Here is a 15,270-nt window from a genome sequence, read left to right as displayed (position 1 = left end):
TGTCTTAAAAGCACTGTTGAAACACAGTATATGGTAAGACCCTGTAATAACGTTACATTTAAATAAGATTGTTGGTACCGAGTTCTGGGACCTCTTCTGCTGCTTGGTTTTTGGTTTTATGTGCAGTTGCTTAAAATCTACAACAGCCAGAAATTTTCAGACCACTACAATACTGCGAGAAAAAAACCCTCATCTTTTTACTTTCTGAAGCAATATATTGTTGCTATCCTGTATCCTGTCTCCACAAAATGGAGAATAGCAATACAGAATGGTATCATTAAAATAAAAGCATGGTATTAATCTTAAATTTTCTATGAATATAAGTATGCATTGTGAATTACATGGAAATTTTTAGAGTTGCAATCTTAGCCAATGCTATATTGCATATTTACTATGTGCAAATGACTCAGACTACTGCATGAAAACAGATTAGGAAGGCGCATTTTCTTGCTTTTGTATAAATGCATAATGTTGCAATGTTTGGAATGCAAACTCCACAGGGGAACATTAAGAAAGTATTGGTTTGTAAATTAAAATCACTGAAAAGTAAATGTCAGCCATGAAAATATTTCCTTTAATATTATAAGTTGTTCAATTAGTCCCTCCTCCAGCTGAGGTCTGAATTACCATTAACTTTGCGTTTCAATAAATTATTAATACAAAATGGGAGAATCTAAGGGGGAAAATGGTGCTTTAGAGCACACACAATAGATGAAGAGCTGCAAAAATGGGCCAGAAATTTTGCTGTGAAGAGGTAATGCAGCAAAAGGGAACAGCTGGAGACTATTAAAAGCACTCATTAGAGGGAAGAAGCAGCAAACTGTTCTAATTGGGTCAGCTGACAGGTGGCTGTGCTTCTGCAGTGCCCTCCCGGCAGCCCTGTCCAGGGATGGGTGCTACTGTGTGATCCCCAAACCAGACCTGCAGCTGCAAAGCTGTGCTGCAGCACACCCAGTGACCAGTTCGAACCACCTCAGCACCAGTGCATAACAGAGGCAGTAAAATAACTACTGTGTGTATGGGGCTATGTCAGGGAAAACACTGAGAGTGCACAAAATGTTTGGTCTCTCAATGACAGCTCAGAACACAGTAAGTGAAAAATGTTCTTTTTAATTTATATATTTAATCCCCAATATCTAGTATGCACTGCACAGAGAAAGGCATATAATTTTAACCTCTGCATGCCTTGGATTTCCAGTCTGAACAATGTTAACCAAGTTATCAAAGCCTCCCCAGAATTTCCCAGGTTCAATCACCAGACACTGGTAGCCCCTTTTGTGAGGTCATCAACAGGAAAATCAGTGTCATGAACCCTCCACTCCCTCACTGCACCAAATCTGCAAGCAGGCAACTCTCTCTCAGCCTTTTTTTAATAGAGAAACACACTCATGAGAGTGACAGTCAGAAGATGAAGGTACGGGCTCCATACCCTGGTCTTGCCTCAAGGCCACGTGTCTGGCAACTGAAAAGCTTGAAGAAACTTATCTGAAGTCACAAAGGAGAAAGCTCAGTGATGACAGCTGATGACAATTCATAATATAATTACCCATGACATTATGCAGATAAACACAGGGAATAAGACAGCCAGCTGCTGTACGAAAACCGGTGTAATTGATAAATGAATATTTTTCATTCTAGATAGAAATTTGAGGATATAAATAATAAAACTAGTTAAATGTATTTAGTGAATATTCTTATATCAATGAAAACCATGAAAATCACAAAAGGAAATTCTCATGATTCAGGACTAAAAAAAAATGTTCTATGGAGTTTGCCCATTCACCTTTTCTTATTATTTTGCTTGAAATTTATCAATTAACCTAAAAAACATTAGTTTACGTATTTAGCCATAAAAGCTGGCATTACAAAAGGAATGGTTTTTTCCTTATTATAAGAAATTTTACGTGAAATTTCCCTGCCTTCACTTGAATTTTACTTCTCTCCTTTAAAGTAATCCTAATACATTTTTAACAATTATTTTAACATTTCATTTAGAGGACAAAAGGACAGATGCTCCTTTATGGGATCACTTGCACTAGTAATCTTTAACATAAATGAGGCTGAACATTGTTCGGGTATTTTTAATTTTTGCTGAGAGAAGCATATTTATTTTCAGAGATGAAGCTGAAAAACTATGCAGAGCCATACAGAGATGCCGTGCAAATGTAACTGCTAATTAAAATGAAAATTTGAAACATCCTATAGGAAGGTGACAAGTTCTTATCTTACAGAATGATTTTTTAAATACAAAACTTCTCACTTCTGATACATTAGCTCAGAAATCTTTTACTGGAGTGAGCTCATGGTATTCATGAGCCTAACAGATCAGAATCCCATGTAACCAGATTTCCTGCAATTCAGGCAACAATACACAGCCCATGCTGCTTCACACTCTCATTTAGCCTTAGTAGCCTCAGATCAAAGGTTTACCAAGTATTAAGAAAAGATGAAAAAAAAAAAAGATGCCTTTTTTTATATTTGATGTCTCAAACCGAAGCTGTAATAAATACTAGATAATTACAAACAAGCCTCCTGGAAGGAACAATTTTAATATAAAGCTTTAAAATATTAATAGTAGTTTCTCTTCATCAGGGGTGCTTCCTACCTTCTGCACTTCCAAACTCTGAACTATATCGCATCTCAGGCATATTTTTTTTTTTTTTGCTTGATACCTGCAGCACTCATAACTGCACTCATAATGGTTTGCTTGCCTTACTGAAGCAGATTTACTCTAAGAACTCTAGTTCGATCTGAAACATTCACTACAAAGAATTTAAATTAACTTTTGTGCATTTATCTCATTTTACAGGACCATAATGTAGGGCTGACAGTCACATCAGTGTGCTTGTGACTTGACTCAAGGTGCTCACCATTAATTACCTGTCATACTCCATACTACCACTATTTTTCTGGGGGAAGCTTGGAAGTGATTTCCTCAGGTGACTAACAATAATTCACTCCAGCAGTGAAAGTGCCAAGTCAGGGCAAAGAGCTGGCAGATCTGGGTAAAAAGTCTCACATCACAGCAGCTGCCTCTGTTGTATCTGACTCATGAATAAGAGGCTTGTTTCCTATCCTGACTTTCAATTAAATTTTGGTAAACACAGACATTTACCAAAATGCTTAGAACAATTTATCTGACTCCTGAATGAATGGTTGTGCATCCTGGAACAAAGTCAAAGCCTGAAGATCTATTCAGAGAAAATTTCCAATGATCAGTGAATGGCAGAAATTTCTGTCTCTGTTTCTGACCTTTGCAATATCAGCAGTTCAGATTTTCCATATTAACAAACCAGCATGCAAAGTACTACAAGACTTCAAGACAGTTTTGGTTTCTTCTCAACTCTTTCTTTCTTAAGGATCAGAATTGAGGGGAGGGAATGCTTCCATCAAGGGCATCACAACCTGGAGTTCATCAGACACAAAACCTGATCTTTAAATGCTTTTCCACCCTTAAGAGCCTGCTTTCTAGGGCAGCTGAGCTCCCACACCTTCACACTGCAGTTTGAGGGAACATGGATGCTGCCCTCAGCTTTTCAATGGAGATGGCCAGCGTTGGCGACTGTTGATGAAGATGCCAAGATGGCCTGGAAAGGTGCCCAGTTGCCCACACCACCTTCCAAGATATAGGAAGCCAAGAACATCTTAGCCTCTAAGTTTCCAGATATGTATCTTTTGACTGCAAAGACATCTCTTCTGGTCAAATAGAAAAATAATATTTAAAGCTTCTCCAGTCCATTCTGTAAGTCTGTAACTGCTGTCAACACAAAGCTTCCAGCAATTGTCATGGATCAATTAGCAATTATGTGTTTTCCTGACTGTTGATCTGAGGCATGATGGGAGAAGAAAATTAAAAGTTCATATCCTCCCCCTGCTTTCATGTATATGCTCATGGTCAGGCACACCTCATCCCAAACAACTTACGTTTAATATTGTGATCAATGTTGAAAATATTTAATATGCTAAATCTAATTTTATCCTTAAATAGTCCCCTATAAAAAAAGAATAATGTTTCATGGTGAGTTTTGCATTTTAAAGAATATTAGGGAAGAACTGCAAAAGTTATGAGACCTGCAATGAGGCCACCCATCAGTCCTGTGCTAAAGGCTCATGCTCAGAGATCAAACCAGCTGCTTACTTTCTTTACAGCTAGATCTGACAATTGATTTTGCAGATTTCTGAAGCTATGATTCCAAAATCCCCAATACCTGAATTTAAGAAATGTGCCAGCTGATTTTCTTGCACCACTGAGGAAAATATTAAAATGAAGGTATGCAATATACAATGTGGTTGGATAGATCAAGTGTTAAAAATGCATATACATATAAATAATTAACTTCTTAACGAACATACCAATGTCAATGACAATTTAAGGTAATTTCTATTAGCTTTTAAACCAAGACAATATTAATTCGATCTATTTGTTTCAGTTCTGCTTAAAGTAAAATTTCATTGGCTATTTATAACATGTCTTAAACTTCACAGTCAGTACTGAAATAACACCAGGTTTTACAGAGTCAGTTGTAAGAGATGCCAATCATTGCACTCCAAATGAGAAGAAGATCAAAGTAAAGTGCAGGCTCTACCACTCACTTTTAACATTTCCAAAACAGAAAATGTAGTAGTGTTATAAAGTCGTAGTAAAAACCCCCACCAATCAATAATTTCCTCAACCCTCTTGTCCCATTCAGAGATGATGAAGCAGAAGTTCATGCACACACAACATGAAAAACCTTCCAGCTTTGCACACCAGGAGGTCAAGATCCACTCAGCTGACAGAGGGACCTCTTTGGGATCTATAGGCACATAGCAAATAAGAAACCCTTCACAGTTTATGCCTGTATAGGACATGTCATTAAATTTAAGGCTATTAGACAGTTACACTGATACCTCCCCCTTCAATTACGCATAATGTACAAGCTTGTCTGTTCACAGGGCTCTGCAAAACCAGAAGACAAATGAAATTTAAACAGCTTTATAACATGGGAAAAAACCAGCCCTCCTGGCATTCATCTAACTTCAGCTAGGGCTGAAAGGTGTTGTGTGGCAGTTGTTCAGAGCTGTGTTTTCTATGGCTCATCACACATCTTGTACTCTACTGCCTCTTTGAAACCTCAGAAAAACATCCTCTCTTTCTTCTCCAAAAGCCACAGACATATCTTGTTTTGACATTATGTCTGGCCTGCAACATCTCATAGCAGACCATCAAGCTGTTCTGTCACTGCTGTTTCACTGAGCTCTCTGCAGTTCAAGTATGCCTGAAGGCTGAGTCCAATCCAACTGGATCTCCATTAGACAGAGAGCAAGAAGAAATTCCACCATTTTGCCTTTTTTGAGAGATGTCTGTGTACACGCAAAGTGATCAATATAAACCAAACTAGCCACCTCCCTAGCTTCTCAGTTTCTCATTTAACATTCATTCAACACCTACTGCTATGGGACCTTGGTATGCAACAAAAGCTGGCAGGTGTTACGACAGTTCAGCAGTTGTAAAAATTTAAAATTTGTTATGGATAGCTTAGTCAGCATTATTCCCATTATCTTAACCCAAAAAAAGACAAAAAACAACAAAACAAAATCAAGAACTTGAGATGAGTGAGATTAGAAGCCTGGTGTAAAGAACATTACAAGTAACTTAGCAGCAAGAACATTAGAGCTCCCTGAATTGCTCTGTTTCTCAATTTTCTTCTGAGGCTGAAGAGTTACAGACATAGTCTGAACCTAAAAATCTGTCTGAACATTCACAGTGATAAACATAGGCAGAATTATTACATTACTACGCAGTGCAAATCCAACTCAGTGTAAGGACCGTAATTCAGTGGTGGAAATCTGGAACTTGCAGTCAGCTTATTCAAGATTGAACTGAATTAATTGGCGACACTCTACACAGTAAAGCTGAGCAAACTAAGGACCAGGCAAGAAAAGACAGAGGAAAAACACAAGATGGAAGATGCCTCAGTCTCCCACCTTTCACACATCCAGTTTGAATAACAGCACTACATAGCAATGATGGGAAATTGGTAACCAAATCCTTTTATTTAAACATACCAGGTATCTTTCCTCCTGCCTCATGTTGGGGGTACGGATCATGTGATTCTGTTCTCCTCGCCAGTCTCCGAAACGTCGAAAAAAATAATTGGATAGGAATCGGTTGACAGGATCTCTAATAATATTGATGTACACGGGCTGGTCTCCTCCAAACCTGGTGGGAAGACAAACGGGTGAATCTCATCACAAGTTTCCACACAGACATGTATCTATTATCTCTCATCTGAATGCTTTTGAATTACTTCCTACAGAAATTCAGACCTTTAACAAGGTGAGGAATGAAACTGAGAATCTTACAACTAGTTTCTAAGCCTTTGTAAACGCATGTAAGATCTTTTTAGGATGAACAGTAAATATGGAATCACATTAAGCTATATGTGTACTACAAACATTTTAGTTGAAAACCATTTTTTACACTGTATCAACAGTTTTGCTTCTTGAGTCTTCTCCTTGCTGTTTTCAGATTAAGAACCTTCTGCAGACGAATCAGAGAATGAGCATTTCTTCTTCTCAACACACTTCTTATCTGGGCAGTCATGTTAGAACAGGCACCACCCAACAGTAGCTGCTCTAAGGCAGCCTTGGATCACCTTTGCCTGTACAGTAATGTAGTAATGTGCAAAGGATTCTCAGCTTACTTTGAAACCTTTTTTATAAAAGCTTTCTCTGGATGAACTGATAGATATGAATGGGATTTCCAAATTTTTATTTGCTGGAACTTGTGCAGAACCTCATCCCCTCATCCCCAGTCTGCACCACTGGCTGGTTTTGAGGTTATTTCATGGTTATGCAATACCTTATCCATGTATTGAACTTTTTTTTGAAAATCAATATGAAAATTCTTGCTTCAAAAAAGAAATTAAGTATCAATGTCAAATACATGCAAGTCCAAGGAAAAGGAAAGGGTAATACAAGCTGTGACCAGGCTTGCTCATAAGCAAACTGTGGTATAGATATCTGCAACTTAGAGATGAGAATATAAACCAGAGCAGCTTCACCACCTTGCATTTACCCTCTTGTACGCCTCTTCCTGGTGCCAAGTGACAAACATCTTGAGGTCAATAGTTGGGATACCAAAAGAGAAAAGGAAGAAAAAGAAGCTTGGGAATGTTTGAGACTATACTTTATTTTCAGAATGTTAAAATACTGATTGCATATTTTAGATCAACATACAGCATCAGGAGGGCAAGACTAACTGGAAAAAAAAGGGCAAGTTGCTTATACTATTCCATGGTCAAAATTTAAAAATGGACATTCATGGAACAGACTTATGGACTAGAAATTCTGTGAGACAAAGAATAAAATAAAACCCTCCTGGACTGAGAAGTTCACAGGATAAATTCAACTTGGAATTTTCCTCATCTAAGAACATCGATTATACTTCTTTCTCCTGTTTCCCCAGTTTAAGTGAACAATTCTCACTTAAGCACTAGCTTATACTTTATTTTTGGGAGCTTGAGAACATAGCCATATTGAAGCACTTAAAAACTATCCTGATGATTTTCTGAGTCACAATTTATACAATTTCTTCTAAAGTGTAAAATACTAGATTAAAGAGAGAAAACTGAAAAAATCCTTTAAATTAAAAAAAATTCTCAGTTTCTCCTCATCTTTTGAGGCAATGAATAATTGAATTTGTATAATAATTGAATTTGTATAATAAAAGATCAGGGCTTCTCATAAATATTGAAGAGGCAGCAAAATTGTTTAAAATTACGAATTCTAGTAAAACACAAGAAAAAAATCTCATAGAGTTTAAACCTGATTTTTCTCCTGCATAATTCCCCAGACTCCTAAATACAGCCTACAAAGGCTTATCTCATGAGTAACTATGCCTATCAGTAATCTCATTTACCTTAGTGTTGCAGGATTACTGCCATAATTTGAAACTGCAGACAGCATAAAATTTTAAAACAATCTCATTAAAAAGAAGGCATATGCTCCTTGCTTCCTGATTAGTGCACAACCCAGTTTGGACATGGATGTGCAAGTGAAATATTCTGAATTTAGTACCCTGGATTCTTCTCTAAGCTTATCTTTGCTGCTTTTTATCTCTATACCTTTATACAGAAATAAAACCTACATTTCAAAAAAAAAAAAAAAAAAAAAAAAAAAAAAAAAAAAAAAAAAAAGCATTCCTGCAAATACTACAGGACAATGTGGGCATAAAGCTTCAAGAATATTTACTCAAATAGAAAGCTTTGAGTGGATGCTTTGGCCTGGTAGTTTTGAAAACTAAACTCTTCAAGTGAAATTGCTGGAAAGAACGGATTGGATCTAAATTACTGAATACATTATCTTCCTGCTACTTGATGCAGATAACAATAATCAAAAGACAGAGGTGAGTGGAGGAGGGCAAAGAAAAGGGGAAGCAGTAGGGAGTAAGAAGTGATGACAGGAGCGAGTTGTCTTAAGATAAAGACAAAAAAGCACAAGATTTATAGAAGCAAGACTGCAGAGATGTCCTTCTCCAGGCTCCATAGAGGATGTTAAACCTAAATCACTCATCAGAAGACTGAAAAATGAAAGTCAGACAGCTAAGAGCTGTCTTGATAGAAATTTTCAATACTTATTGTCTTTTCTGAAGTAAAAGGAGGGGTGAGATTGCATAACCAACCCCAGACCATAACCCCCAACCATATTCCCAGAGCCCATCCTCTTGCTGGTAAGGTCATGTTTCTGAACATGAGAAAATTCAGGGCCAAAAGCCCTGAGAAAAGAGGCTCACACAAGCTCAATCATCCCAAGAGGACAGCTGAGACAGGAGGTCACTCTTTCACAAATGCTACAGAGGAACTTCCATTTCCAAAATGCAGATTGTGTGTGCTCCCCACCTCCCCAAACACAGGACAGCTCAAATTTCTGATTTTCTGCATAATGTAACCAGCTGCTATACATCCAGCTGCAGGTTGCTCCACCAGGCAACAAGCAAGGAATTATTAGGAAAAAAAAAAAAAAATCAAGTCTGTTCTGGTCCTTATTCAAATATGCATTTTTTTAAAAAAACACAGTTTATAATATTTCAAATTCCAACCATTTGTTTCTATGAACTCTACTCAGAGTCATTTATGGAAGTTAAGCAGCACTCATATAGCATAAAAAATCCTAATGGTTAAAAAAAAAATCAAGTACCTTAAGCTGTTTAAAGAAGAAAAGGGCAAATCAATGCTCCACTTGTTCAAGTATGTTCAGAACATATTTTTAGATACTTATCAATCACAACATATTAAATGCTCTCCCGAGTGAAACTTTTCAGATTAACAACACCCACATGAAAGTGCTCTTGGAAAAAAATAGATATATGCTCTCATTATACATGACATCACCTTATTTGCACTCAAACCCCTATTTTGAAAGATTCAAAATGGGACACGATCATATTTTCTAGGCCTGAGTAGCAGACTTACCTTCTCTGAGTGGGATCATGACTGGATCCTGCATGATGAAGTTGCACAAATATTCTCATCTCCAGCAGCACATCGGCACAACTGGGAAGAGTGGGCCAGGATACCATCACTCCACCAGAACATTGCACATGGATACAGAAACCCCCACAACATTCTTCCTGGAATTAATGTCTCCTGATTTATTTTATATGTACTAGTACATCCCATTAGTTTTAAGTGATCTGTTGTTGAAGGTATATTTTTGGAGTCCTCATAAAAAAAAAAACATTTGCAAGCTCCATCAATGATATTTATCTTCATCAATAATATATTCCCCTATGACTTTTTTAATAAAAACAAAATAAATTTTAAAAAAGCCTGAGAAGTATGTGAGCTTGCCCCTTCGCATTTCTGATGAATTCTAATTTTACTATTTACATGATGAGTTTCTTCATTTAAAACCATTTACAAACCTCTTGCAAGCTAGGGGGAAAAAAAAATCAGCCAAAGTGATTTTCTTGACTTTAAAATGGAGGCTCTCTTAGCTCCTATTATTTTTCATTTCACTTCAGGAGGCTGCTGCTTTGCATTTAGTATAAAACTTCACAAAAGCAGAAGATGGTTTCTTCATCCTTGCAGGCAAAGCACAACTCCTCAAGGAAAAGATGACTCCCAACCTGTTCTCTGTAAAAACTTTGTCTGCCTCTTACTCTTTTAGCATACACTGTTTCCCCTTAAACAAAAAGGGTGGTTGCTAGAAATTCAATATAATGGAAGAAAACAAGAATTAACAGCCATATTAATAGGAACAGGCATAATATTAATAGGAACAGGCATATTGTGTCCTTCTTATAAAGGCAGTACAATTTCCTTTTCCAGTGCCATACAACTGAGAATCACACACTGAGAGTACAACTGCCCAGCCATGTTTACTCATCAGTTATGTTAGAGCCCTATTACCTGCCCTGCAGCACAGCTTCACAGGGAGGTCACATAAAAGCACTAAGATAGAACTTTCACCTTTTTAGGATTTACATAAGATGCAGTTATCTCAACATTTATCTTCTGAAAAAGTTATTTTGAATTATTAGTTTTTATAACATCTTACATCAGCATGAACCTGTGGCAAAGCAATCCCCTGCACGCAAGGCACCAGGCACTTCTGGGATGCTCCAGTGATCCTCCTCAAGGATGAGATGCAAAAAGGAACAGGCTGAGGTACTGCCTGCCTGGGAGTACATGGTACTTCCAGCCTCCATAATCAAGAGTTTGTTTAAATTCCTGCTCTTGCCTGTAAGTGCTTCTCTTGCAGCCTTCACCCTCATGCTGTGGTCATGTTTTTAACCTTTTCTTTAGAATTGGGGGCGTTAATAAAGGGCATTCCACTACTGATGCACCTATGTCACCTACATGGTTATTTCAGTCTTAGTAGTACTGGCATAGCTGAACTGGTACAAGGACTATATAGAGCAGACTTCAGTTAAAAACTTTGGCTTCATGAGGTCTTTTTCCTTTCTTGCAGAGTACTAACTAGGCTGCCTCTCCCCAGCAAACTGAACTAAAAGTTATGCCAGTCTGCTTTTTTGTTATCTCTCTCTAGTTTATCCTAGACACAAAACAAGTATGGCAGAGAGGTGATATAATTATCATCCCTGGAAGCATTCAAAAAACATGTAGATGCAGCACTTAGAGACATGGTTTAGTGGTGGACTGGCAGTGTAGGCTAACAGTCAGACTTGATGACCTTAGCAGTCGTTTCCAACCTTAACAGACCTATGACGCTATGAAATAAGCATTTTCATTTCAAAACTTTATCTTTGATTGACGTGCCCTTCAATAAGAGGTATGTGCAGGGATACAAAATGCCCAGTGGTTCAAGGTTAACAGTAAAACAGTGCACACTCCTCATCAATCACCCTTTCTGGACCTGAGATTTCAATAGTAGAAATTTCAGTTTCTGAAATGATGTGTCTGGGTCACATCACAGTAAAATTACAACCAAGTCCTCTAGGAATTGTTTAGTAAGCTGCCCCAGACCACTGAATGGCTAAAAGCCTTATATTTCTCTATCCTGTAAATCTACCAGAATATTTTAGGCTGTATTTTGTCAGTCATTTATGTGTGCTAAACAATTAAGGTCTTTTTTCTACTCTATACTTTTCATTCTCCTGAGGATATCAAAGAAGTTTAATATATAAATTCACAATGAACAGCACCAACATGGATAAGTATTCTGCACAGGTCCCAAGTAAAGGAAATACTAATTATGTTTTCATTTATGTAATGCAAAGTTACAGCTAGAATCAAGTAAGAGAGTAAAAACTAACTCTCCATAAAAGACTAACAGCAGCTAAACTCTGCATTAATTAAAATCACCTAATTCCAGATACTCTGTATTTAAGACTTTCTTCCAAAGGTCTGGCTCAGGATCTCTCTGGACTCTGATTAATGTTTCACTGTAATTCAGAGATGCAAATGTTGTGCATTATGTAGAAGAATAGGAAAAGTAATTACAAAGTATTACAATAAATTTCCTGCAAGTAGTAGAATAGCTGATACAGCTCTTTGGAAAATATTAAATCAACAAACATGATAGATAGAAAAGATGTATTTTCAAAATTGAATGAGACCACAGATTTGGCTGAAGTAGTTACATTAGCATAAAATCTTAGGGCTCAACTTCTTAGGAAGGTTATTATGCAAAGGATGCTGCAATGTACTCAGCATTGCATATTCAACTTTCTGTATGAATACATTTATCAAAGAGAGTATGGGAGACTCCAGCCATCGTGTGGAAATGGCTGTTGCAGAGAGCAAGTCAATGTTAGGAATGTCCACACGGGAACTGAAATACAGTGAACTGTGTGTAACAAAAAAATAAACCATTGTAACTCAGCAGTATATATCATGTGTACAATCTACAAAATATAAAAATCAATGTAAGTGGAAATTATAACATGGCTGCCCTGTCGCAGATACGAAAATCTGTCGTCAGAGAGGGAATGTAGACATCACTTTGCTTGAGGCTATGAACCTACACAGTTTAATGTGATTATCTGTGATTAGAAGCTATGTGCAAAGTGGTAATATTTCCAGAAAACAAAGCTGCAAAAAGAGGGAATAATGAAGGGAGTGGTTTGTTGATAAAGAGCCGCTTGAGCTACCAGGCAAGAAAGACATAAGGAAGCATTTTGGATGTAGTATAGCAAATGAAACCCAAAGCATCTAGAACCTGAAGCAGAGCATTTTCACAGAGAAGGAGTAGTTCTGGCAAGGACATGCATACTTCCACATATTATCAGCAGTGTGGGAAACCTTACAGTTCAGAATAATAATCCTAGTTTCCCTTTTTCTGAGAAGCAGGAGGAAAGAGGAGCAAAGGCCTGACACAGCACTCATGTGACCATTCACAGAGTCCAATTTCAGAAAAACATGAACAAAGTACAGTGCAGCATCACAAAAATGATGAAAAAAAAATTAAAGCCTCCAGCTTGCAAAAAGAATGAGAAGGAAAAAACACAGAGAAGGCTGAGAGTTGACTGCATGACAGTGTGTAAGAAATTATACATGAAAGTACACCGGTGAAAAATTTGACGAGTCTTTACATAGTGGACAAATGCCCTCTTGAGATCTAAGGAAAAGGAGTCAATTGGATTTCTCTGAAAAATTAGGAATGAAAATAACTCATAATTTACTGTCTGGGAGAACAATTCTCTATTGAAAGAATTTATCAAGTGCAGCAGATTCTCTGGTACTGGTGATTTAGAATCAAGACTTACATTTCCTTCCTGAAAGATGCAAGTTTCAGGTTTAAACTTATTTATCAAGGATAAAAAAGCTTCAAAATTACTCAGAACTGTCACTGTCAATCTTTTTGTCTGAAGGCAAGATCAGCTATGCAACTGCCACTGCCACCTTCAAAATCCTGAAGTACAATCTAGTCTGTATTTGCTTTGCTGTCCTTGTTGTTCTAACCTTTTCCTAAATGTCTGATCTAGGACTCGATACAATTCCAGTCCACCACTTGTGTTATCATTATTCATTAAGAACTGCATAGTGTTATAACAGTCCCCCCTTTCCCTGTCTTCTCTAATTGCTTTTCTTTTCCTGTGATTTTAGGTAAATTTTTAAAATTTCTTATTCTTCTTATTCTCTTTTGGATCCCTCTGGACTAATAATCATCCTTCTTAAATCAAGTTACTCTCAAATTGGTAATCTGAAGTGATTGTGAGCATGGAAGCTGAACAACAGTAAAAACTGGATAATTATGGAGTTATGCCTGGCCTCACCATCAGTAACTAGATTTCAAGCAACAATCTCTATTCTGAGAATATCATGTTATTAGCTCAACAAAAGATAAAAATTCCATTATGCAAAGAGCACAGGAAAACTCAGGGAATAAAATCTAAACTAAATGATCTTAAAATGTGTGGAAAAACTCACCAGAAAGCAATGCCTTTTAAAAAAATAAACACCAAAAAAACTCTGCTTAGATCACATAAAGGTCAAACAGCACATTAGATTTGTGTTTAGCCTTCCATCAAGTCACAGTTAAAAAGCATCATTACACACTCACATAATTAAAAAAAGGTAGTATAAAAAAGGAAAAAAATATGTAGGAGGGATTACAGCACCATGTGGCCATTCATGAAATGTGTACTTTACAAGGCAGACCTCCCATGATGGTAGAAAGTATTTCATGATGTGTTAGCAAAAAGTACAGATTATAATGAACACACATAAAGACACAGTGTTAAGGCCATGCACATGAGTTTAGCTGACATTTCCCTACTTTTAACAGCTTACCCAGAGAGTAATTTTGTTTTTTGCTACCATATTATTAATGACATTTCCCTAAGTGCGTAATTTTTTTCAAAAGGAGAAGAAAATCCCACAACACAAAATTAGTTTAATAGATAATCTTGGGCTGCAATCATTGTTTCAAGGAGGCATTCAAAGAACCTAATCCCTCCCACAGCTGAACTGTATAGTCAGTGCAAGCTGACCCAACTACTTTGCTCTTTGTACGAAGTATACCTGAGTTTGCATTCAAAGGGTCCTGGACATTTAGCATCTTGCTATGCCAGCTCCATGCATTTGCCCAACACACTCTTTTCAAATGCTAGTGCAGCATGGTTAACAGACATAATAGACATGTTCCATAAAACATGAACACACTGTGTGGCATTACTTGTTCTACAGAAAAAAAGAAACAATAATCCTCAAATTACTAAAAAATCTGGGTGTTGTGACAAAAATTGCACGACTCTAAGACAATGAAAACAGCATCACAGAATCACTCTGGTTTTACTGACCTCCAGTCAGTCTATAAAAAAAGTGAAATTCTATTTCCAAATCAATGGACCAAAGATATACATACATAGGTTAAGTCATTGCAAAGCAATATGTTTATTTGCCAAGAAAAGATTGTAAATGTATCATCCAGCTCTTCCAAATTATCAACAAACTAACATGCAAGGCTTCCAAACACAAGCTGCCAGCACAGTGTGTTTCAGCTTTCAGACACGAAGCTTATTCACATGACAAAGTTAATTAATCCAGATTTACCTCCTTTTTGTTTGTTAGCTATAGATACATTTTGCAAGAATAAGGGAATGGTGTAACATCGAAGTGCTGTGTTAAACCACAATTTTTAGAGCTGCTTCTGCATGAGAAAAAACATAGAACCAACAGCTAACAAAAAAAGCTCAGCAGCATTCAGAAATCAAGTTTCCTTTTGGGCATATCCAGACCAATTTTCTCTGTTCATCCCTGCCTTCACATAGCATGTGATTTATTGCTATCCAGCAGGTCAGAGTTGAAGGAAAACTGCCAA

The 15,270-nt window shown here is 37.1% G+C and overlaps 1 protein-coding gene across 2 annotated transcripts in view; it reads right to left on the bottom strand.

Moving 5' to 3' along the window:
• Positions 1-15,270, bottom strand: part of UST (uronyl 2-sulfotransferase) — a 149,272-nt gene that overhangs the window by 49,177 nt on the left and 84,825 nt on the right. Inside the window, exons 5-6 of one of the 2 annotated variants that reach the window (XM_021527031.4) lie at positions 9,456-9,536; positions 6,049-6,202 (exon numbers count right to left, since the gene is read on the bottom strand). In XM_021527031.4, coding sequence (XP_021382706.1) covers positions 6,049-6,202; positions 9,456-9,536 — 235 coding nt within the window. The remainder of the gene's footprint in view (positions 1-6,048; positions 6,203-9,455; positions 9,537-15,270) is intronic. The other variant, XM_021527033.4, reaches the window with a different exon arrangement.

This window comes from Lonchura striata, chromosome 3, assembly GCF_050655825.1.
Source record: "Lonchura striata isolate lonStrDom1 chromosome 3, ASM5065582v1, whole genome shotgun sequence".
Taxonomy (NCBI): domain Eukaryota; kingdom Metazoa; phylum Chordata; class Aves; order Passeriformes; family Estrildidae; genus Lonchura; species Lonchura striata.
This window is presented reverse-complemented; position numbering and strand designations above follow the sequence as displayed.